The 25,336-nt window shown below is 32.5% G+C and overlaps 3 protein-coding genes across 4 annotated transcripts; 2 read left to right on the forward strand and 1 right to left on the reverse strand.

Annotated features, from left to right (window-relative positions):
* Positions 1-2,401: 2,401 nt before the first annotated feature.
* LOC118054111 (GDSL esterase/lipase At5g45920) lies at positions 2,402-8,278 on the reverse strand. The gene is made up of 5 exons (XM_035065553.2): positions 8,040-8,278; positions 7,687-7,911; positions 4,016-4,083; positions 3,703-3,867; positions 2,402-2,771 (listed from the first exon to the last, which is right to left on the reverse strand). Exons 1-5 carry the CDS (start codon positions 8,136-8,138, stop codon positions 2,654-2,656), a joined length of 675 nt encoding a protein of 224 aa, XP_034921444.1. The 5' UTR covers positions 8,139-8,278; the 3' UTR covers positions 2,402-2,653.
* Positions 8,279-10,533: 2,255 nt separating this feature from the next.
* LOC118054116 (pentatricopeptide repeat-containing protein At1g28690, mitochondrial) lies at positions 10,534-12,469 on the forward strand. The gene has a single exon (XM_035065559.2). It carries the CDS (start codon positions 10,644-10,646, stop codon positions 12,348-12,350), a length of 1,707 nt encoding a protein of 568 aa, XP_034921450.1. The 5' UTR covers positions 10,534-10,643; the 3' UTR covers positions 12,351-12,469.
* A 7,336-nt stretch (positions 12,470-19,805) lies between these two features.
* Positions 19,806-22,680, forward strand: LOC118054112 (signaling peptide TAXIMIN 1-like). Of its 2 annotated transcripts, XR_004688468.2 has the most exons (3): positions 19,924-20,065; positions 20,796-20,999; positions 22,237-22,680. XR_004688468.2 is itself a non-coding variant. In XM_035065554.2 (2 exons), exons 1-2 carry the CDS (start codon positions 19,944-19,946, stop codon positions 20,338-20,340), a joined length of 246 nt encoding a protein of 81 aa, XP_034921445.1. In that variant the 5' UTR covers positions 19,806-19,943; the 3' UTR covers positions 20,341-20,565. The 2 variants fall into 2 exon arrangements, 1 of the variants encoding a protein (XP_034921445.1); XM_035065554.2 differs by lacking the exons at positions 20,796-20,999; positions 22,237-22,680 and adding an exon at positions 20,217-20,565 and having other exon boundaries at positions 19,806-20,065.
* Positions 22,681-25,336: the final 2,656 nt, after the last annotated feature.

Consider the following 25,336-nt stretch of genomic DNA (forward strand, 5'->3'; position numbering starts at 1 on the left):
TGCATTTGAGTGCATATCATGAGCGACCCATGTTCATGATCAATATATGATTTAAGTGGGATCTTTATATCTACTAGCTATAACTTTTTGAATGGATGATGACATAATCATTCCTTTTTTTCAATCATGGGCAATGCCAAGTTGAAAGTATTCAATCCCTGACTATCTTCAGCTTCAAAAGTTTGCGATCTTTATCCAAAAAAACAAAACAGAAAAACATTCTCCCTCTCTCAGGTTGTCTTTTCTTGTCGTGTCCTGTATTGCTTTAGAAACTTAAAAGATTTCTAATGGGACTGTGCATGAGCCAAAATAATTAGTTAAAGTAAACAGCATTAACTGCTAACCAAATGAGGCATCAAAGGAGGTAATTTTATATTTGCAATGACCAGGTGGAAAGACATTAGCCAACATCAAAAGTTGGAACGCTTTTGTATGTGGCGATTGAAATGTTATTGAATGAATTAAAAAAATGTGCACTCCTTTGTTTTATTGTTCAAAGGCTTCCGTACTCCTAGCATTTCTTGATAGTTTATCAAGAACTGTCCAAATTTTCAGATATAAAAGAACAGATGATGAGTAGACCAACAAGTTCTAGTTGGCCAATCTAAGATATTAGCAGCACCTGATTATCATTCATGGGTGATTTTTAGTGCGGACTATAGACAAAGGATTCGAGTAATTTAAGGTGACGGCGGGTTACATGTGCAGACCTCCAATGAAGAAAAAAGGCAGCAATACACAGGGGATAGAAGTGATATTTGTTATTGTTTAATCTACAAAATCTTGGGTATTTCTTACGCATTTGCATTATAAATCCATGCATGCTCTTTAAGTTTGCTTCAGTGATCCTCTCAAACATTTTCTTAGGGAATTATACATGGCTAATTCAACTGTCTTGCGAGTTTCAATGCTGATCCTGGTCATTTTATCTGCAAATATGATTAATTTTGAAGCAATAAGTTATCGAGGGCTCGAGTCTATACCTAAAAGGATTGCTAGCAGCTCTCACTTGCAGAAATTAGGCTATGATATGTCAAAAAGGAATGTGACCGATACATCACCTTCAAGACTTTCACCTGGAGGGCCAGATCCTGAACATCACCTGTTCCAACCAATGTCAGAAAAGCCTTAGTAGAAGCACAAATAGCCCAGCACAAGATGGATAAAACCACCTATTTCTTTACATTTGGTACAAATAGTGATCAGTGTTTGCAAAGTATTAACAAATTATTTTTTAACATCCCGAGACCAGAAACGGGATAGTCACGGTTAGCCTCACAACCTTTTTAAAAAATAGTTTGGCTATTCTGTATGCATCTGCGTTTTCTTATAAGTTAGGAAGTGTGTCCTTTTAAATGTTTAGAACACTTTTCAACCACAACACAAACAAATTAAACTCATTACTCGTTGAGTTGGAGAAATGTCGAACACAAAAAACATAGACAAATCCTTGTAGATGTGCTCAGGAACAGAAAACGGCATGTATAGACTGGTATATTGGGACGGGAGTGGACGATGGCATTTATAGAGCAGTATTTTGGGACTTTTCCTTGAGTCTCTGACAGAATAGAACTGTGCAAATTTTATAGCGTCCTGCTTTAGCTGTAGCCAATAGATATGTCTGCAACAGTTAAAATATTCTTATCTCTGCTTATACTCCCAGCCAGTCTGCCACCATATAGGTCACAGATCAATTTCTCTCTAAGGGATGATCGTGGAACATAGCGTAGGTTACTTTTTCTTGAGTAATCATATATCATGAATGTGGCAGTCCCCTGTTCGCTGCTTTAATCAGAACTTGTCCCAAGTCTCCTGAAAATCTTCATCAAGAGCATATAATTCTTTCAGGACATTGAACCCTACAGTTTCAATATACTCCAGATCACTAGAAAATCTGTATGCCTACTCAAAGCATCAACCATTCTATTTCGCACGCTAGATTTGTGCTGTGAACTGAACGAGAATTTCTGTAAAAAGTAATACATATCATTGTTAATCCTCTTCAAACTGTCCAAGTGCTCAAGTGTCTGATGATCAGAATACAGGACAAATGACATGATCAAATAGTGCTCCTAGTGTTTCAAATCCTGCACTGCTTTCTAAATTTATTAGTTGGACCACTTCAGTCAAGCCTCATTCAACTGATGTTCTAAATCAATGCTGTCTACAGAAGCTCAAATTGTAGACATATGGCCAAATGACCAAAACAAATTCAAAAGGGAGCCATGTTAGAAGAAAGAAATTCAAAAAGACTGAAGAGAACCTCACTTTACCCCCTCAACTGTAAACTGACTCTTAGTATTACTCAACCTGTGATCATAAGAGTGTTACTCCTCAGAAAGAAAAATATTTTGGGTGTAATGGCTACAATCTCAAGAATCATTCTCTATATCAAAGTGGATTTTCCAAAGATATTTCAAAGTTTAACAAAATAAGGAGCACTATAAATTATTCAATAATAGAGTGAGATAGAGATGCGATACGATCCTTGGCTTTCATAATCTAGAAGAACATAACAACAAACATGAATATTATGACATAACGAGCTACATTCATTGGAATTCAGAGAGTGAGTCACCATTCTGAATGTTTGAAATTGTGCTTTTCTCAAAATGATGTCAACCTTTGAATAGTGCAACTTATAAACAGTACATTAATAACCCTCAAATGCCTTGAGTGGATCCTTAGGGTCAATGTCGGGCTCCTCCAGTATCTTGACCACTTCCTCGAACACAATCCTGTTGCCAGTCTGAGTAAGATGCAAGCCATCACTGCAATTCAAAACAAGTATTGATCAGAGTTACCTAACCTGCATTTTAGTTTAATTTATTCAATCCACGGTAGTGGAAAATCGCAGAAATGGATGCCAATCTTAAATACCAGAAAAAACCCCATACAAGAACCAGATATTTTACATATTTGAACCAAGAAAGCGATTACTCAGATTCCCAAATAGTTCATTAACATCTTTGCAATAATAGATGATAGGATTTACAAATACTCATACATGTCTCTGAACACTATAGGGTAACATTGATATAGAAAAAAACATGACCAGCAAACAAGCGCATATTTCAGTGTTCAAGACGTACAGAGTATTCTTCATTGAAAGAGGTACATAGTAGGCCTCCCGTTTTTTTTTTCTCTTTCCTCTTTTCTTCTTGTAGTTTGTGAAGAGAGAAGAGAAAGAAAAAAAAAAATCATAAAAGTCATAAAATCCTGGAAATAAACTAAAATTCTGGTGACGACATTACTAATACCATTAAAAAAATCTATTAAAATAAATCTAACAACATTAGAAAAGGTTTTCAATGGTGAACAGAGCATGCCATATGAGCCGTCTAAAAACAAATAAGCCCCAACATATTTAGATGGCTTGTGTAATTTACTCCGGTTACAATTTGTGACTTTTCTTGATGTTGATGGATTCATACCGTTAATATCTTTCCAACAATAATAATAATGTCATCATTGAAATTTTGATATGTCTTCAAAGTTTTTTTTCTTGTTTTCCTTCCTTGTTCTTTTATCTCTACTCTCTTCTCTGGAAGAAATTCAAAGAATTCGTTAAATGAATTTACTAGCAATAGAGGATTAGTTATCAGCTATTTAGAAAATACATGATATTGAAACATCCATCATGTTCACCCCTGCAGCAAACTATGAATTGTATATAGACAAGCAAGATAAAATCTAAAATACCATAGACAAACTTCCTTCCAGTCAGGAAACTCTTGTATTTTGGTCCAGAGATCTACCACTGGGCATCCACATTCTTTGGCAACAGAAATGCATATCTGAGCATAAGCACCAGCAGCTTCATTTGTCCTCTCAGGTAGACCTGATGGGTTCTCCATGTATGGATGTCTGCAAAATTTTAATGCATGTCTGAGCATAAACCCTGTAAGGCTGCAAGAATATGCTTTGACATCTATTCTAGCTAATAGCAACGACATAAGCATAATAATTATACATAAGACATGCATAAAGCTGTTAAGGGCATCCGTATTCCTACCGGAGGCGTGCATCTTCGTCAATTGGAGGAGGAGTGACCAGGAGAATGACAGTCTCTGCCCAACGCTTCTGATATTAAACATAAACATAAAGATGTTAGCTTTAACTTCAAATCATTTAAAATGTATTGGTAGAGGTTTGATGGGTACGAATCCAAACTACTTGATATTAAAACATTTATTCTATAACAAATTAAGCAATCGTCGATCATATAGCAGGTTCTTTCAAAAAATTAATAAGGCTGACAGCGGACAACGCTATAGGGGTACTAAATCTTTTTGTTAAATTTTGCTTACCGAGTGTGATGCACTAGCTTGCTAATATATATATATTTTGATTGGCGAGTAAGGAGATGATGCAGCAACTTAAATTATTTTATTATATGTATTTTTCACTTGATGACTAAATAGTCACCTTTACTTAACAGGTGAGTTGCCTTGTGTTTTCTAGAGTGTTTGTTTTTTAGATAGTTTTTGTGGTTGTAGTTTTTTAAAAAATAAATTTTAAAAAAGTGTGGTTAGTTGGATTTAGATATGTGTTTGGTAAAATTTAGAAGTGTGGTTACGGTTACTTTTCAAAGTGTTTTTTACTTGGAAATGCATCAAAATAATAATTTTTTTATTTTCTAAAAATTATTTTTGATATTAGCGCATTAAAATGATATGAAATACAAAAAAAAATAATTTTGAAGTAAAGAAAAAATAAAATAAAATAAAATTTTAAAAAAAATACTTTTGAAACGCAAAAACAAACACCCTCAATTAAAAAAACAATTAAAAACTGACTCACAAAAACTGCATTTCAAACTCAATTTTTTGGTTGAAAACACATTTTTATAATTAACATAGGTTTCACAAAAATTATTTTTGACATTAACATATCAAACTAATCTAAAAATAAAAATAAAAAAGATTAATTTGAAGTAATTAAAGAAAAAAATAAAAAAAATTTCAAAGTTTTTGCAAAAGCGCTTTTGAAACGCAAAAACAAATAGTATTTTATGAAATTCAGTTAAAAAAATATGTAAAATCTGCTTCACAAAATTTTTATTTCAAACTCAATTTTTTAGTAGATATCATAGTAAAAAATACAGTTTGATGTATTACCAAACATCTTACTGTATTTTTTACACCACAAATGTAAAATTTAAAGTTAAACAAATGCACCTTAGTGACATCTTTCTCTGGTATAAGAATCTGTGAACATGAGCTGAGAAGAAGTTTTGGTGAAATTTTACAGTGTGTATCTATTTATAACAAAAAAAAAAACAAAAACAAAAAACATGTGCATTTGATCAAGAGAAATTATTGCTTTATTTTACATATTGTAATTTTCTTTTTTATCTTTATTTCTTTACTTTCTTTAATAACCTGCTAAACAAAATTAAGAATTTCACATTCGTTTGATTTGCAAGATGGGGTAAAAAGAAATCTTCCAAGAATAGAAGCCTAGAATACATGTTATTTGCTATTCGGTGAAAAACTTGTTTACGTGATTTGTGATTTTTTATGCGTTTAAAAAATATTTTAATAAATTTTTAAATTTTTTTTTTTGAATTAATTTGTTTTTTAATTTTAAATATTTTCACGTGTTAATATCAAAAATAAATCTTAAAAAATATTATTTTAATGTATTTCTAAATAAAAAACACTTTAAAAAATAAATTTTATAATAATCTTAAACATAATTTAAGATATTTTTTATAAAATGGCTATACCAAATTAAAAACTACATATTCTAGCGCCCAAAAAGTTTTTAGGCTTGAAATAATGTGCCAAATGAAAGAGTAGAAAATGCTTGTTCAAAAATATGATTTCTTCTCATAGCATGGATTTAAAATAAAAAAAAAAGATATTACACAAAAACATATAGACGCTTGACAAAATATTTATTCAACAAGTTTATGAAAATGATAATCTACAAGATAGCCTTCCAAAATCTCAAATATACAAGTTTATGAAAATTATTTTAATATATTTTTAAATAAAAATAATTTTTTAAAAAATACTATATTATACAAACAAGAGAAGAAGACAACGAAAAACCCAATAAAACTTGTGACGAAATCAACTAGAATCCAATCAATGACCATATACTCATTAAGAATCATGACGAGCAAAAAATAAAATAAAATAAACCAACAGCTCATCAACTAGATGTTAAATAAATTTTTTTAAAAAAAAAATTAAGAAAGACAGGCATTGGCTACACGCGTACCCACTCCAAGCACACTTTTGCATGTTGCGCTGAGCCATTATTATTTTTCGCATAATATATATTATAGGTAGTCATAAAAGCACAATGGCCAACAATAACAGCGACACCTGGGCTCACCCACCACAGCAAGTTTTAGCACCATCTTTCTATTAAATTTTTTTAAGAGAAATATTATTTTAATATAATTTTAAATAAAATAAAAATCATTTTTATTACACTTCCAAATAGCTAAATAACATTTAATAAATACTATAATGCCCAACTTCAACCCTAATATTTCATCGTTGAATTAATAAGTTTCATCAACTTCATGTACGGTCCTGAATATGACATCAAGCTACCAAACAGAGAAAGTCATTATTTTGTGTGTGTGTGTTTAAGAACCTATGAACCTACGTTAAGATAGGTCCCATATTTCCTAATTAAGATGTAAGAGAGTTGTATGCAAAACCTACCTAACACCAAGTATATAATTTTCATGGCTGATCTATGGCTATTTAATCTTGAAAAGACAGAGAAAGTCATTGTTTTTTTTGTGTGTGTGTGTGAGAGAGAGAGAGAGAGAGTGAGGTAAAGTGTATTTTTTTAATCACTTTTTGAGTAAACCAACACTAAATCTCTTATCAAAATGATAGTGAAAATTTATCCTGAGGCACGAAAATAAATCTTTAATATTCAAATTTTAAAAGTACGGTGGTATTGCGGTTGGAAAGTTTTTTAAAAAAAAATAATTTTTTTAATTTTTTTTAATTTTAAATTAATATAGTTTTGGTATTTTTAAATCATTTTAATATATTGATATCAAAAATAATTTTTAAAAAATAAAAAAAAAAATATTATTTTAATATGTTTTAAAATAAAAAATATTTTAAAAAACAACCACTGTAATACTCTCAAACAGCCTCAGAAAAAAGACTCCTTGGCCTTATATTACTATTTGTTTTTGTACTACAAAAAATATTTTAAAAAAAATAAAAAACTTTTAAATTATTTTTTGTATTTTTAAATTTTTTTGATGTATTAATTTAAAAAATAAATTCTAAAAAAATAAAAAATATATTATTTTAATATATTTTTAAGTAAATATTACTTTTAGAAATAAATATTATTATAATATTACAATATCATACATTATTACATTATCAGAGCGTTATCTTTTAATTGCTCATAATAGTAATAGGTGATAGTAAGTTTTGAGAAATAAAGCATTAATTTAATTTCTGCATTACCAAGGGCATGACTGGACTCCACATGTCCACATGTCCACATGGAAAATGATAGGATGAGCATTGCGTTTTTAAAACTAATCTAGAAAACATATATAATTTTTTAATTTTATTAAATTAACCTTCCAACTAGTAGTATCTAGACCATGACCAAATAAAAACGATCAATTACTATAATAATTTACATATAGATAACATAAAAAAAAATGAAAATAATGTATGTATATACCTTGAAAAATGAGATGAGAGAGTGAAGGTTCTGCTTGTATTCATGGAGAGGCACGTGTTGAAAGGCAGCGTATCTATCGGAAAGGCAAGCATCGTTAGCACCAAAAAACACAGTAACAGCCAAAGTGGGGGCACCACCACTTCCCACCGGCGGAAATATCCTCTCTGCCACCTTAAGAGCCCACCTGGTATTGTACCCACTATGCCCTTTCAGCACCACATCAACCTGGAAAACTCAAGAACCAAATACATAACTAAGAAACATTAAGACAAGAAATATATTCAGAACTCCTTAATTAGCAGCTTGTAATAAGAAAATTTAGCAGAGGGTGAAAGAAACAAGTGAGTTACTACCGTGCGAGAGAAATGGTTGCTGAGAGAGGCAGCCCAACCACCATCACCAAAGGAAACTTCAGTGATAGAGTCGCCAAAGAGATAAATCTTTGGTCTCATCTTTAACAAATCTGTAGATGCGCGCAGGATACACTATTTCTTCAAAGTGATGTTTGGTTATGCCCCAAAAACACTACTTGAACAAGCACTCAAGAAACAAAATTCTGAACTTTCGTTTTGCCTTCTTTTATTATATATAGATGGTATTTTGAATAGCTTATATGCACCGAACTAAATTATTATATTTTAAATAAAACTTGTAAAATAAGATATACACCATGTAATTCGTGTCCATTAATATTAATAAATAAAAGGAATCTAACTGGAGTCTATATATATAAAAAATATACCTCTTGGCATTATTTATTTACCAACCCAACCACCCAATATGGTTGTTTTGCCTTCTCTTCAGTATTTCCTTTAACTTGTTTTCTCACTTTTGGCTCTCTCGCCTATTATAGGATCAAAAAGCTGCTTTCTGAACTCAAATTATTAATATTTGAGAGTTACTAACTCAAATTAAATAATAAAATAAAAGGTTAATCTTTATTGTAAAGATAAAAGATCGATAGGAATATAAATATTTGACATAATCTATCCATTTTATTTTACACATTCTCATTTGTTTTATGTTAAAAGTTAATTCACGTTGCTAATAATAAATTATTTTTTATTTTTATAAGTTCTTCATGAAAATACAACTCATTTAAATAAAATATTTTAGAAAAAAACTACATTTTAAATATTTTATAAGTAATCTTTTCAAAACATTATGAAATTAAAAAAATATTTCAAAAGATCAACCATCATTTTAAGAAAATTTTAAAAAATAATAAAAAAAGGAAATTAAGCAATATTTAAAAAGAAAGAATCAGTGGAAAAAAAAACACAAAAAGGTGATACATTGTTGGGTTTAGCCAACAATCAAAGAGTCTCCATGAGCCTCGGCTTGGAAGCCTAGGTTTGAGTGCTTGGCTTTTTTTATATATATATTTATCTATTTTGCATGAATGGAGTCCAATTTTTTTTCTAGATAGGTGATAGGTTGCCTTTATGACGAAAAACTTGTTGCTTGTTAGACTATTTTATGGTAATAAAAAATTAGGGTTTAAGTTTTTAAATTCTAAATGTTTATTTTTCAACTAGTTTTTTTCTTATAAACATCTCAAAAATACTATAAGAATCTTAATATACCCATATCAAATTTCAAAATATCCTTTAATTACTTAAAAAAAAATTAAATGAATTAAAAAAAATACTAAACAGATCCTAATTTAATTTTTGCAATATTGTTACAGGCAAATACTATTTTTATTGAGCTCCTTTAAAGAAAATGACTTGTTAACTCAAATGTCGATATTTTGACAGTTAGAGTTAATATGATCATTTAAGTATTTTTTTTTTTTAAGTTTTTTTTTTATGACTTTCTCTTTCATTTTTCAATATGAAAAAACTGAAATACAAAGAATAAATTTTGATGTTGAAATGTTAATTTTGTTTTCTTAAAATAATTAATCAAATGGTAAGAAAACAAAAACACAGGGATTAAACTTGTTTTTCACAAAAAAGTCTGGGTTGTGTTTTTAAAAACATTTATATCCTCAATCTTGATTCATCTTTGATGTAGCAAAATTAAAACCCTATTAATCTTTCTTCTTTTTTTTTCTTATTCAAGTATCCTTATACTTTTTTAAAAGATTAAATTAATCATGTTCAGGGTTTATGGTTGCCCCTCCCAATAAATATGCTTCCTAAAAATCAAACTTGTATTTTCATCCTTATAAAGATATCAGTGCCTTAACCACTAAATCAACACTTCATTGATAAAACCCTATCAACCTTGTAATACTAATGCAAATCCGACATGAGAGATAATGCAAACTAAAAAATATATATAAAAAAAAATCATGATAATGTAACTTCCAGTAATGTAATTGAAAAGTTAAAAGAAAAATGTTTAAGGTAGTGTTTGATATTATGATAGTAGTTATTTTTTAAAATATTTTTTTGTCTAGAAATATATTAAAATAATATATTTTTTATTTTTTAAAATTTATTTTCTACATCAACACATCAAAATGAATTAAAAATATAAAAAAATTAATTTAAAAATAATTCAATTTTTTAAAAACATGCGGCCAGCCAAGAAAACAAACACATCTCATCTTTCGGTTTCTTCTGTAATAATGTTCTTAACTTTCATTCACATATTAGAACACACCTCATTAAAATTGACATGATGTTTAAACATGTAATTGAAACATAAAGTCAATAACTTTGTGTTATAATGAAGTTATTGATAATCCGGAGTGAAAGCACGGACTTCCATCAAGAACAACGCTAAATTCAAAAAAAAAAAATTCACTGATTAAACAGTCTCAATTGCATGTTTTGTAAAAATTACAAAACCAAGGGCAGTTTTTCATTGTATGTACTCGGATTTTTTTCCCAACTATTTGGAATATGTAACCTTACATCTTTTCTTCTTCTTGTTTTTTTTTTTTTTTTTTTTTGAATAATGCTATGATTCAAAGAAGTTCTTGTTCTATCCCCAAGCCATAACCAATGCCTGTGCCATTACTTTTTCCTCAAAACGACCACATTTCTCCCAAGCTTCTATCAGCTCTGTCAAATAAAACGATTCTTCATCACAGGCAACTGAACAAATCAAATGGCAACATGAAAGAGGTCAAACTAGCCACAATCAGACCGTACATTTTCTCATCAACCCGTAACTACACACCTCTTCGCCCATCAAATGTATTCCCGCCAAATCAAGAAGACTACATCACCCACCATACTCCCACCACTCTGTCCTCAGCTCTTCAACACTACATCAACTCGGATACCCCTTTTCATGGCCAAAAGATCCATACCCATATTTTAAAAACTGGGTTTCGACCCAATATTAATATCTCTATCAAACTTCTGATCCTCCATTTAAAATGTCGGTGCCTGAAGTATGCACACCAGCTGTTTGATGAATTGCCTCAACGAACTCTTTCAGCTTATAATTATATGATTGGTGGGTACTTGAGACAAGGGTTATTTGAAGAGTCGATTAGTATGGTTCGTAGGTTGGATCTTGATGGTGAAAGGCCTGATGGGTTTACCTTTTCGATGATTTTAAAGGCTTCTACTAGTGGTGCTAATGTTATGTTGCCCCGTAATACAGGGGGTTTGGTGCATGCCCAGATATTGAAACTAGATGTTAAGGCCGATGATGTTCTTTATACAGCGCTTGTTGATTCGTATGTGAAGAGTGGGAAGGTTGGCTATGCAAGGAAAGTTTTTGATCTGATGTTGGAAAAGAATGTGATTTGTTCGACATCGATGATTTCTGGGTACATGAATCAAGGCTTTGTGGAAGATGCTGAAGAGATTTTTTGGAAGACAGTTGAAAAAGACATCGTGGTTTTTAATGCAATGATTGAAGGATATAGCAAATCTGTTGAAACAGCTATGAAAGCTATTGAGGTATATGTTGATATGCAACGGTTTGGCTTGAGGCCTAACGCTTCCACTTTTGCAAGTGTCACTGGGGCTTGCTCTGTGGTGGCAGGATTTGAGATTGGTCAGCAAGTTCAGTGCCAGCTTATGAAGAGTGGGTTTTTCAACGGTGTAAAAATGGGAAGTGCTCTTATAGACATGTATTCAAAATGTGGTAGAATTGAGGATGCAAGAAGAGTTTTCAACTACATGCCAGTGAGAAATGTGTTTTCCTGGACTTCAATGATTGATGGATATGGGAAGAATGGAGAACCCTGGGAAGCGCTTGAGCTATTTCATAGGATGCAACAGTGTAATATTGAGCCCAATCACGTTACTTTCCTTGGTGCTCTGTCAGCCTGTGGACACGCTGGCTTGGTCACTAAAGGCCGTGAGATCTTTGATAGTATGGAGAGAGATTATTCCACGAAACCACGGATGGAGCATTATGCTTGCATGGTTGATTTGTTAGGCCGTGCTGGAAATTTACAGCAGGCATGGGAGCTTGTTAAAGGAATGCCTGAGAAGCCAAATTCTGATGTTTGGGGAGCTCTGCTTAGTTCTTGTAATATGCATGGGAATGTAGAAATGGCACGTATAGCTGCCAATAAACTTTTTAAGATAAATGCTATAGGTCGACCTGGTGCGTATGTTGCGTTATCGAATACCTTGGCTGCTGCTGAGAGATGGGATAGTGTGAGTGAGCTTAGGGAGATGATGAAGTTAAGAGGGATATCAAAAGATACTGCTTGTAGTTGGGTTGGGACTGAAGTTGATTTATAAGGTTTCGAGTTGCGCAAAAGATGTGAACCAGCCATATTAAATGAGAAGGGCTATCTGTTTGAATTTATTTCTACATCATTGTTCACACGAGTCATCTATCTAAGGGCATTTTTTAAAAATATATCCAATTTTGTTGCCCTTTGCTCGTAATGCTGCCATTGAAGCTTGCAAGATACACTAGATTAATTTACATTCTCAATCATGAAATTGCTTTTACTATTACAACTTCGGAGCATTGGATTGAGGTACAGACACTGATGAATTTTTTAGAAGTCATAGAACCATAGAAGTCAAGAATTGGGGTTACTCCTGAGAAGTTCAAGAAATTACCCCAGTAACTCCCTTCATGTTATCAAGTGTGATCTACAGCTGCCTGATTCATTTACGTTCTCAAGGATTATGTGTCCTGCTCAATTCTCAATAGACAAAAGAAAAGTCTTGTATCCTGGTATTTGGAAGTCCCGTTTCCTCGCCAATGCATGATTTTTAGTTGAGCAAAGTTAGTCATTATTCTTATCGGTGCCATTTCCTTTTTGCACAGAAAATTGAGATGGGAGATTTCCAGAATGGATTAGAGGTTTCATCTATATATTTACCCAGTCAAAGTCATTGGTGTCCAAAAGGGAGATGAAGAATAAACCACAATTAGTCTCCTTAGACATTGATGTGAGTTTGCTCTCAGTTGTGGTTCTCATCTGGTGAATCAGGGGGAGGGAAAAAAAAACATATGTTCTAACTATGTTCATTGTTTTTTGTGGTTTAATAAATTGATTGTCTTGAAAATAAAATATAATAAATTGCTGCTTAATTACTAGCCTTTAGTTAATAGTCAGTCAGTCATAACCAAATCTTGTCTTGTAGTCACGATCATGGATCAACATATTTTGTTTTTGTTTTTTTGTTTATTGGTTATCATTAAGAGTAATATTTTGGACTTAATTAAGCATTAAGTCCAGTTATATATGGCTATTGTGAACTGTCAAACCTAATTATCCCGGGCTCAGCCAAGCTCTTAACCCAACATGAATGGGTTTTACGACCTGTTAAACCCAACATCTTCTAGATTCAGTCAAGCGTTAAGCCTAATCATGTATAAGTTTGGTCATTTGCCAGACCTAGCTTTCCTAGGCTCAACCAAGCATTGAGCCCAGGTTTGAGCAGGTATGGTGATTTACCAAACTCAACATCTCCTAGGCTTAGCCAAACGTTGAGTCTAATCATGTATGAGTTTGGTTGCCTGACCAAGCTTTCCTGGACTTAAACAAGCACGTAAGCCCAAACATGAATGAGTTTGGTGGTATGTCAAACTCAGCTTTTCTAGGCTCCGCCCCAAGCGCCAAGCCCGGGCATGAATAAGTCTGGCAATCTGACAGATTCAACATCTCTTGACCTATACTAAGCGTTGAACCTAATCATGTTTAAGTATGGTGATCTGCCAGACCTAGCTCTTTTGGGTTGAGCCAAATGCCAAACCTAGGCATGAATGGATCTAACAACCAGACCCAACATATCCTAAGTTCAACTAAGCTCTAAGCCTAATCATGTATGGGTCTAGTGATCTACCATACTTAGCTCTCCTAGGCTAAGCTAAGCACTAAGCCCAATCATGTAGAGATATTTTTCCTCTGATCAAGTCAGAGATATGTTTTCTTTTTGACAAAAGGGAAGGGGGAATGCAATAAAGAAAAAGAGATAATGGACTATAAAGATTTTATCTTTAGAAAAGGGGTTCTTAATTTTCATTCTCTACTATATATTTATTTTTAGTCTCTCTCTAAAATATTATTGTGTTTTCTTTTAAATAGATACTTAAGCATCAAAAAGTCCTTAAATTCATCAAAGAGAACTTTTTACAGGTATCGGACACTAACCACCTTATATAGGAAGAATGGATTAGATTGTAATAATTAAGAAATAATTGATTATCCAAGACGTAAACCTTGTCCTCAAGCTACTTGGAGTTTTTAGAACATCATTGGCTTTGTTTGTGGAAATCTGATAGAAAAAGGCATTAATAGTATTCAAGAACTTGTTTATTAATGTTCCCAATCACCATCAATGGAGGATAATCAAAACACTCTTGAAATGGGACGTGTTATAAGCTTTTCTATAGTTGTTTGCACATTTTTTCCATTAAAGCCTTAACAACTCTTTAATAAGAAGGAAAGGTTGTGTAGTAATTTGATTGCCCTAAGTATGGTTTTTCTACTTGCGTATGGGCTTAATGAGACAACCAAATTTGGGTTAGGTGTTTTCCAACTTTATAAGTACAGTTGGAGCCTCAAGATTTTGGGAAAGCTTTCAAAAAGTGCAAGTAAAATATTGGTTCAAACCATAAAACATATGAAGTCTGTTTATTAATCATCTAGAAAACATCTACTGAAAAATCTCTTTTCTCACCTTTTTTGGAGCTAAGACTATGATGTCAACAAAAATATCACCAAGATAATTATACCGTAAAAGGCAACAAAAATGTATCATGGTCAATAACTAGAAATGTAACTTTCTTATATATAAATTAAATTATGCATATTAATGATGTCTTTTTTTTTAAAGTGATATCTAGGACAATGGTCTCACAACCTTTCAAGGACAAGATGGATACAGTCTCTCTAATGCGATTATATAAATTACCTTGAAAGTGATTGATTTGAAGCATCCCTAATATGATTGCACCATTCTTCAAGAATGGGATTGACATGATACTTTTTCAAGGTAATGAGGCTTCACAACCTTTCGAGGATAGGGTAAACTACCTCCACAATGATGTTTTTCTTAATGACAATAGCATCAATCCCCACTTTCTACCTAGTGGTTTTTCAACAATCCACTACAGATTCATTTGGATTTTCAAGAATATACCTAAAACCATGATTTCCTCTTGATTTTAGGCAGGGGGCAAATCCCTTCTAAATCTTGATTAAGGTTAGACAATCAAAGTTTAAATTTGATAAATACTTTTTTATATGCAAGTGTTAGATCTATATAAAATTTTAACAATTTCTTAAGGGTTTGTGGACCTTGTATGTAATTTTTAATATAGGTGTTGGAGCCATACAAGTTCAAGTTTGATAATTTTTCTATGTTCGGGTGGTGGACCCATACAACTTTTTAATAATTTCTTAAGGGTTTATGGACCCTGTATGAGATTTTTAATATGGACATTGGACCCATACAAGTTCAAACTTGACAAATGTTTTTTTATATACAGGTGTTAGATCTATACAAAATTTCAAATGTATTCTAAGGGACTTGAACCGCACATGAAATATTTACTATGGGCGTGAGATCCATACACAAGAGTAAACCAAGAAATAAATATGAATCAAAATGTTATAAAATGAAAATGCCATATAAATAAACCCCTTAAAACTGGGGGTGTGTACATTAATAAGGGGAAAGGCGGAAAGAAGACTTAAATATCTAGTTTGGGCTCATCGACTAGATATTTCCCACGTTGGGCAACAACCCTAATTGTTAACACATCCACAAAGTTAGGCATCAAGACTAGATGAAAGGCAGCACTAAAATCCACCTACATTCTTCTTGATTGATTGAAGAAATACAAATTAGATATTGCAAGGAATATTTTATCTCTAACTGTTTCAATCGAAGCTGTAAACCCCCCTAAAAGATTCCTGAAAATCCTCAGGAGAGTTCCTCAAAACCTTAAGTTGAGCCTAGGAACTTCGAGCTTCTTTCATGATAGCAAAAAGCTCAGCCCTAAAACTGTATTATATGGTCTCCGACTCAAGAATCTCTCACTTTAGGGAATTCACTTAGTTATAGGTGCCCTGAAGCAGCTTATCATTATAATCTAACTAAAGAACAATGTCTTATATTTGTTCTTTCAACATTGAATAAACCACCTCGAAACTCTTCAGTTTGGCCTCTACAGTAGTTTAATAGCTTGAGGGCAGCTTGGTTTGCCTAGTTTGGCCTCCCTTACATGATTCATCTCGGCCACCTAACACCTTTACGAATAAGTTCACATCATGAAGGTTTTCCAAAAAAACAAGTGTTAGGAACAATAGTCACAGAACTAAATAAAAGGTGAACAAGAAAGTTCCTTACATTAAACATCATTTGACCAACTATAGCTAAATAATGGTTATAACTCTCATCAGACATCATGAAGATGTTTGATGGGATGGTGATAATATTTTCCAACATTCTTTTCACGTCAAAGCCAACATCTCAATGTCTGACCTTCCACTAACATAGCTTCCATAAAATGCCTCTTCTTATCAATTAAGGCAAGGAAATTGAAGGGGGATTGATCAAGAGCAAGGTTAGCAAAAGCATCCTCAAATTTAGCTCTATCAGGAACATTCTAAGTAGAATGCCTAGTTGTTGCAACCTTTGCCAATAAGGCTAGAAGTTAAGGCAAAGAAAATGCTATCGTTGGAGCCTCTACAATCAAGATCAGAACACCAGGCTCCATAGGGGTGGAGACTATCTTCCTTTTAAAATGGGTGGCAACACCGTGATCATTTCAGGGGGAGTCAAATCTACTTCACCCTCGGTTAGGAGAGTACGACTACCTTTAATTTCATTTTCTGTGGGAGTTTTGACTCTCGTTGTTGTTTCTTCGAGAATAGAGAGTTCATCAACAATGACAGGGGTAATCTTTCATCACTTTTTAAGCCCTACCATCAACCACAACAAGAGATGAAGACTTTTTTTGTGAACTTTCTTCTACATACCTTGCTGAAGTTTCTCCCTATCTTTTAGTTGTTAGCCCTATATAAATAAAGAAATTAATAATCAACTTGGCAATAAAGCGACAAAAGAATAAATAATTGATATACTTTGCAAATCAACCTAATAATATCCTTTGGTCATCCTATTGACTTCATACTTTGTTGAAGTCGAGGCTAGCACATCACATGTTTTCTCCTCATCTTAGCACAAACAAGGCTTGCAGTTTGCATCAAGGTGATGAGCCCTCTAGTAATGAGAACAACCTTAGATTTATTGCATTATACCTCTGTGATTGACTGGCCTATTATACCTCATTGTTAGCCATCTTCTCCTTTATTTTTTAACATGCATAAGCTTTCCACACAAAGTTCCCTTCATAGCTCATATGGGTCTATTGGTGAAGGTAGAAAAACAACGTAAGTTGTTACCACCATTGGTGCTAACAACCAAATAATAGAAAAGGCTCAATTCCAATGAGTCTACAAAACTTGTCAAAAGTGAACAAAATGATCCACCTTTTTGGATGAAGCTAGTCGAGATCTAGCTGGTAATATTTGAACACTTCCCTCATGAATCCTTGGACAAGGAAGGAATACTCCATCGTATACATGCAAAAAAGGGCCATAATCTCAAAATAACCCTAGACAGAGCCCAAGGTCTCCTAACTAATATGCTCAACTTGGTCAAGCATCCAAGTTGTGTACTCAATATGAAGGCGAGAAACAGACTCTATATCCTCCGCACCTAAAGTGCTTGGAACATCCTCCTCATGGGTTTGAGGTAGCCTCCCCCTCTCTTGGGATTCTTTGGTAACAACAAAAGAAGGACTTTTGAGAGGAGAGATACTCTCCTCCTAACCAGTTGTGAAAACTAGGGTGTCACTCCCTCTAATCTTATAGCCTAGTCTAATGGACCCCTACCCTTTGTCAATTCTTCAAGTCTCGAGTTGGAACTTGAACTCCTTTTTTAGGGTAGCAACACCTTTTTTTTTAGAGATAGATTTTTTTTTCTTCTATTTTTTGGGTTTGAAGTAGAGAATGAAAGAAGTTGCTGATGGAGAATACTTAGAAATAAGTTTGTCTTCTTGTATTGGAACTAAAATAGTTTGGGATCATCAATAGAATGTTTTTAAAATTTCAAAAAGTAAAAGAAAAGATAGAGGCAAAAAAGAGTAGGGTTATAAAGGAAACATCTTTCTACCCTCATCATTGGAAGAATGGCATTTCATGCCATTTCAATTCTCCAAACATCCATTTAGTTATTGTATTAAATACATGCCTCCATTTTGCTTCCTAAGAGATGCCTCCTTCAAATATAAATGAGCCACCTAGCCACGAGGAATCTTAATAGTCTTTAAAGGACAAAAAAATCTTATAGAAAAGGTAAAAAGGGCTATCATTTACTGCTGGTAACCTTTTCAAATATTTACGTAATAAATATGCAAAGACTTATGGCACTATTGATGGATCAACATATTTTATTTTTGTTTTTATTTTTATTTTGAGTTCTCATTTAAAGGAACCGGAGACAATATGATAACCCAACATCCTTATGCTCAACCAAGCACTGAGCCTAACCATGTATGGGTCTGGTAAATTGCCAAACCTAATTCTCCTAGGCTCAGCCATGTGCTAAGTCGAGGAATGAATTAGTCTAGTGACTTACCAGACCCAACATCTCCTAGACTCAATCAAGCATTAAGCCCAGGCTTCAATGGGTCTTATGATTTGTTAGAACCAACTCTCCTAGGCTCATTCAAGGGCTAACCTTAATTATGTATGGGTATGGTCGCCAGAACCAACTCTCATGGGCTTAGTTAAGTGTTGAGCTCGTGCATGAATGGGTCTAACAATCTGTCAAACCCAACATCTCTTTGGCTCAACCAAGCACTAAGCCTAATCATGTATGGTTCTAACGATCTATCATACCTAGCTCTTCTTGGCTCAGCCAAGCATTGAGTCCACGCATGTAGAGATATTTTTCCTCTTATTAAGTTAGAGATATTGTATCTCTTGGATAGACGAAAGGGGGGAATACGATAAAGAAAATGAGAGGATGGGCTCTAAAGACCCATTGGTATCCTTAGAAAAGGGGGTTCTCAATCATCATTCTTTACAATATATTTATTTTCAGAGTATCTCTAAAATATCATTGCATTTTCTTTAAAAAAGATACGTACTTAAACATTGGAGAATTTCCAAATTCACCAAAAAAACCTTTTGCATGTATCAAACACCAACCACCTTTGTTTAGAAGAATGAATTAGATTTCTAGAATTAAGATATTAACCAATTATCCAAGATGTAATTCTTATCTCTAAGCTATTTGAATTTTTTGAAATATCATTAATGGAGAAAGTGACTGAGAGTGAAGATTTACAAGTTTTTTTTTTTTTTAAAAAAAAAAAAACCTCTTTCACGGCATCAAATATATAATTTGAGTAAAACGTTATTATTTATATGGAAATAAAACCATATGCAATCACATCAGATTAGCAATACCTACTAACCAAGTCACTTTCTGGTGGATTTCTTTATTATCTATCCATGTTTTTTTTCTCTCCTCAAGATAAAGAAACAGAACAGCTAATTTGAGTTTAAAAAATCTTCATTGAATAAGGAAAATGGTTCACTCACAAGGAAGTTTCAATAATCCTCCATTAAGAATACTGAAACTTACGTGGGAATTTGGCATAGTTTGGTTGGTCATCCGTTTCTTTCAATGATTGTGGGCTCAGCAGAGGCTACACGTTACGTATAAATAAACAAGTTCTTAGCTGTTTGTCTCATTGATGTTTTTCTTTTGCACACTCCGTCAAACTTTCATGTATTTGTTCTACCTATAACATAGACTTCCAACAAAAACAACCAAACCTCATAACAAGAAACCATGTGTTGCTGCTGCTGTGATGATGATTGTAAATGCAGGCCTCTAGGCTTTCTCTTAGGCCTGCCTTTTGCTTTCCTCTCCGTAATCCTCTCTATCATCGGGGTTTTCGTGTGGATTGTTGGGTTAGTATCATCAACTTTCTTTACAATTTGATTCCTTAAAGTTTGAAGAACTTAAATGTTATACGATGGGTAGATGTCTGCTTGTGTAGCACTAGATTTTTATGGCATGAAACTAATGTGGAGTTGGCTTGTTTTTTCATGTGTTACACAGATTGGTGTTGACTTGCATATGCCCTTGTTGCTTGTGTGTGACCATCATAGTTGAGTTTGCACTGGGGTTGATCAAGGCTCCCATTCTGGTTATGAAGTGGTTCACCTCAAAGATTCCTTGCTAGGGTTCTTGATTCAGAGTGCATATAGATGTCAAGATTCGTCAATTTCTGTTTTCCAGTATATGCGATTGCATTCATTGTTGATTATTGTTGGATGTAGTTTGACTTCTTTTTTGGACATGGGAATATGATGCCTGTATTTTCTGGCCCATCTCGATTCCCCATGTTCTTTACCTCATGTTAAATTTGATTCTTCCTTCTTTTGATTATTTGACATATTATAAGATATGAACGTAGCTCGTCTTTTTTTCTTTCTAACTTTATTTCAATTATTAAGTTGAAAACATAATACCTAGTTCATAAGAAAAAACTATAAGATTTTTCTTTCTCAAGGGGAAAAAAAAAACCTGCAGTCTCTCTGTGTATGATGATATTTCTTTTCAAATCCAGAAAATCTCCTCTCCAAAACTGTCTTTTAAAAAATACAGACTCACTGAAATTTGATCGTTCCCTTGCAGAATGGGTTCACTAGTAGGCAGGTGCATGCCAACAGCGAAATAGACTGCATGGAAAGCCTATCGGGCCCAAACTTGATTGGGCATGATTAGACTGATAGGCATAATGGGTCAATCTTCAAACCATCGGACTGGAACTGTGCATGATGATGGCGTTTGCAGCAGATAGAATTATTATCATCCAAAGTTTCTTTACAATTTGCTCAGGTTGAATTTTTTTTTTTTATCTTGAATAATCAGAATTTAGATCAAGTTGCAACAGGTAAAATTTGGGATGGCAGCCGAAATTGCATCAGATAAGATTATAGTTAAGTGGATTTATTAACGAAAACCTAAAAGCTATGGAAAAATGAGTGTGCGCCAAAACAGTTTACTTGGATTGGAATTTTGTTTTTTGTTTTTTTATGGTTTTTTATTTTTTTTTCTTTGACCATTAAATTTCTTTTTATTGATTTTGTCCATTTTGCTTTAATTTTTTTTTTTATGAGATTATGAGAATGCCAGAAAAATCTCATCATGGGGTTGATGTTTCATTTTGTATTAAAAAAACTTGATTTTATTACATAAGAAAAAAAATTTCATTGAAAAGTTGATGATCAAAATTCATAGAGGCAAGCGAATAAAGTCTTCCTTTCCCGGTGCTGTACATCCAGCGCATTGTTAAAAGAAATTTGCCTGTGAATTTTGTTTTTCATTTTTTTTTTTTTTTTTTGAAGTTCTAGTTTGAAGCTCTAACATTTTGGTTCAAAATATAAATTTGTATATACTTTTGTCCATGTGAGTGTGAGATGAGTGAGAGTCATCGCAAAACAACAAAAAAGAATAAAGTGATCAATGAAACTTAACTTCCTCTTCTTTTATATTCGTTTTTTGTTTACTTTGATTTGTTTAACATAGTATTAAAACATATTTCATAAAACAAGGCTTAAAACAAGGCTTAATCTCAAATATAACTTTCACATGTCTAATTTTTTAGAGTGATGTTTGTTCAGTTTCTGCAAATCTGGTATTTCATCTTTCTTTTAGTTTCAACAATTTGGTATTTCATCTTCTCTTTAATTTCTGTAATTTGGTATTTGCGTTATGTTTCTGCAAATTTGATAGATATTTTTTTCAGTTTCTATGATATTTGTTCAATTTCTATAATCTAGTATTTTTGTTTTCGTTTCTTTTGCATTCTAGTTTTCTTTAGTTGTTGATTATGGCTACTTAAAAAGATAATTCGCTTTAATATGTGAGTGTAAAGTTGGATGGAAAGAACTATTCATATTGAAGTTATGTAATAAGAAATTTTGTTAAGGGTAAAAAGATGTGGGGATATGTTAATGGAACTTATGTGATACCTACAATACTGATGAAGGGTATGCTACTTTGATAGATGCATAGGAAGTAAACAATGTAAATATTGTTATTTGGATTAATAATTATATTAAGCATTCTATAGGTACACAGTTGGTGAAGTATGAGACAACAAAGGAGGTTTGTGACCATTTACAAAGGTTATTTATGGAATCAAATTTTATAAAGCAGTATCAATTAGAGAATGACATACGAGCTCTTTACTAGAAGAATAAGAGTATTTATGAGTTTTATTCTGTTATGATAGATCTTTAGGATCAATTGACTCTTACAGAATCAACATAATTAAATGCATGTGTGCTTATATTGATCGTAGAGAGTATCAATGATTGATACAATTTGTAACATCATTTCATAGTGATTTTAAAGGATTTAGAGGTTCAATTTTGCATCGTTCTCCACTACCTTCTATTGAACTATTACCAGTGAGTTACTGACTGGAAAAATACATCTCTGGTCTTATTCTGAACATTCTTAGAAAGAATGAAATATACATTTTGGATGAGTTAAAAGTGTTAGTTATTGTTATTGCTACTACTAGTGTTGATTTGTCTTTTTTTTTTTTTTTCATTTGATTCCTTTATCTTGTAATTTTTATTTATGACATTCTCATCTACATCATGTTTCGTCTTTTTATTTGAGATTTTTGGCATCTACAAAAGCTTTAGAAAATTTACAAACTTGTGATATTTTTTATTGTAATAAATGTAAACTGGCAAAATTTTCTGTTTTACCTTTTAATTGAAGTATTTCCATTTTTTCTTCCTCATTTGACTTAATTCATTCTGATATATAGGGACCTTCTCTTATTGCCACAAAAAAGGGTCTTGATATCATGTTTCTTTTATTGATGATCATACTCATTAATATTTGGTTTATTTAATAAAACATCATTCTGAATTCCTTGAGATGTATACAGTCTTTCGAGCTATTGTCAAAACTCAACATTATATTGTTATCAAATGTTTTAGGTGTGATTTGGGTGGGGAACACACCTCTAATAAATTATGTGAGTTGCTTGTCTTAGATGGAATCATTCACCAAACTTCATGTTTAGATACTCTTGAGCAAAATGAAGTTGCTAAAAAAAAACATAGGCTTATTGTCGAAATTACTCGTTCTCTTTTATTGTTTGCTTCTGTTCCTAATGAGTTTTAAGAGAAGTTATTCTTACTATTGTAAATTTAATTAATACAATTTCATCTTCTTATATTTTAGGTTTTTTCTCATTTTAAAAAGTTATATGGCTATCCCCTGATTATTCATCCTTTAGAGTTTTTGGTTGGACCTATTTCTTTATTCGTCCTCATGTAGAATGCAATAAGTTATCCTTAAGATCTGTTGTTTATGTATTTCTCAATTATAGTGAAGGTAAAAAGGGGTATCATTGTTTTGATCCAATAACTAAGAAACTTTATGTCTCGTCATGTTATCTTTCTCAAGCATATACCTTTCTTTTATATTTCATCCACTACTTATAACTTGACTAGATCTAATCTTATTCATATAAATCTTTTTTTCTGAGGATTATGATAGTTTATCATCTTAAGTTCCTAGTACCTCAGATACTCATCCTCATATTCGACCAATTCATACCAATCATTTTGCAAGTACTAACACTTTAATCTTCGGCACACCTGAAGCTCTATTCTTCTCTATAGTCTTTCGAGCTTCGTCTGAGATTGTGGATCCACCTTTACATCAATCCACACACATTCATAAGTCTACAAAGTTACCAAATTTTACTTATTCTTATTATTATTCATTATTTACTTTTTTTTAGCTTCTATTCATTGTCTCTCTAAGTCATCTTCCTATAAAGAGGCAATTCTTGATCCTATGTGGCAGCAAACTATGGATGATGAACTTTCTACTTTGCATAAGATAAAAACTTGGGTTTTAGTTCCTCTACCTTCTAGTAAGAGTGTTGTTATTTGTCGTTTGATGTATAAAATCAAGACAAATTCTGATAGGTCTATTGAGCAATACAAAGCTAGGTTGGTTGCAAAAGGATACTCTCAATAGTATGGTATGGATTATAAAGAGACCCTGTTGCAAAAATAACTACTATTCACGCTCTTATTGTCGTAGCTTTAGTTCATCAGTGGCATATCACTCAACTTGATGTTAAAAATATCTTATTGAATGGAGATCTTTAAGAAAAAGTTTATATGACGCCCCTCTTGGTGTTTCACATGATTTTGGGTATGTTTGTAAGCTCAAGAAAGCGTTATATGGTCTCAAAGAAGCACCTCGTGTTTGGTTTGAGAAATTTTCTATTGTGATCTCTTCTCTTAGATTAAGTACACTGATGCAGGTCATATAATTATGTCTTTATATGTTGATGACAATGATGGTATTTAAGTTTTGAAAACAAAGTTGGTTAGATAGTTTGAAATAAAAGATTTGGGTTATCTTTGATATTTTTTGGGTATTGATGTATCTTACTCACCCAAAGGTTACCTTCTTTCTTAGTCGAAATATGTTGTAGATATTATTGAGCGAGCTAGACTTACTGATAATAAGACTGTGGATATTGTCATTAAGGTTAACGCAAGATATTCTTCTTCTGATGGTTTACCTTTGTCAGATCCTACTTTATACTGTATTATTATTAGGAGCTTTGTATATCTCATTATTACTCATTCAGATATTGCATATGCTATTCATGTTGTTAGTTAGTTTGTTACTTTTCCTCCTACCGTTTATTGGGTAATTGTTCTTCATATTTTATTATATCTTTGTGGTACAGTCTTTCAGAGTCTTTTACTTTCATTCACCTCTTTCTTGGAGCTGCGTGCATACTTTAATGCTAATCATGACAGTGATCCCACAGATCACAAGTCTATTACTAGTTTTTGTATCTTTTTAGGTGATTCTCTTATTTCTTGGAAGAGCAAGAAACAATCTATTGTTTTTCAATCTTCAACCGAAGCAAAATATCGTGTTGTGACATCTATTACCAAAGAGATTGTGTTGGTTATATTGGTTATTTATGGATATGAGAGTCTCTATTTCTCATTTTACTCATATGTATTGTGATAACCAGAGTTTTATTCAGATTGCTCACAACTCGATTTTTTACTAACGAATTGAGCACATTAAGATCAATTGTTATTTTACTCATCATCATTTAAGCATTACACCATTATTTTGTCTTTTGTTTCTTCTTCTTTACAAATTGT

The sequence above is a fragment of the Populus alba genome, chromosome 4 (assembly GCF_005239225.2).
Source record: "Populus alba chromosome 4, ASM523922v2, whole genome shotgun sequence".
Taxonomy (NCBI): domain Eukaryota; kingdom Viridiplantae; phylum Streptophyta; class Magnoliopsida; order Malpighiales; family Salicaceae; genus Populus; species Populus alba.

Bases quoted from the DNA above. Each gene is read 5' to 3' on its own strand.
- LOC118054111 (XM_035065553.2), bottom strand. From the start codon at position 8,138: ATGAGACCAAAGATTTATCTCTTTGGCGACTCTATCACTGAAGTTTCC. The intron at 4,084-7,686 runs GTATATACATAC...GTTTAATATCAG, and splicing joins CTCTCATCTCATTTTTCAAG to AAGCGTTGGGCAGAGACTGT. The intron at 3,868-4,015 runs GTAGGAATACGG...AAAATTTTGCAG, and splicing joins GACGAAGATGCACGCCTCCG to ACATCCATACATGGAGAACC.
- LOC118054116 (XM_035065559.2), top strand. From the start codon at position 10,644: ATGCCTGTGCCATTACTTTTTCCTCAAAACGACCACATTTCTCCCAAG.
- LOC118054112 (XM_035065554.2), top strand. From the start codon at position 19,944: ATGTGTTGCTGCTGCTGTGATGATGATTGTAAATGCAGGCCTCTAGGC. The intron at 20,066-20,216 runs GTTAGTATCATC...TGTGTTACACAG, and splicing joins GTTTTCGTGTGGATTGTTGG to ATTGGTGTTGACTTGCATAT.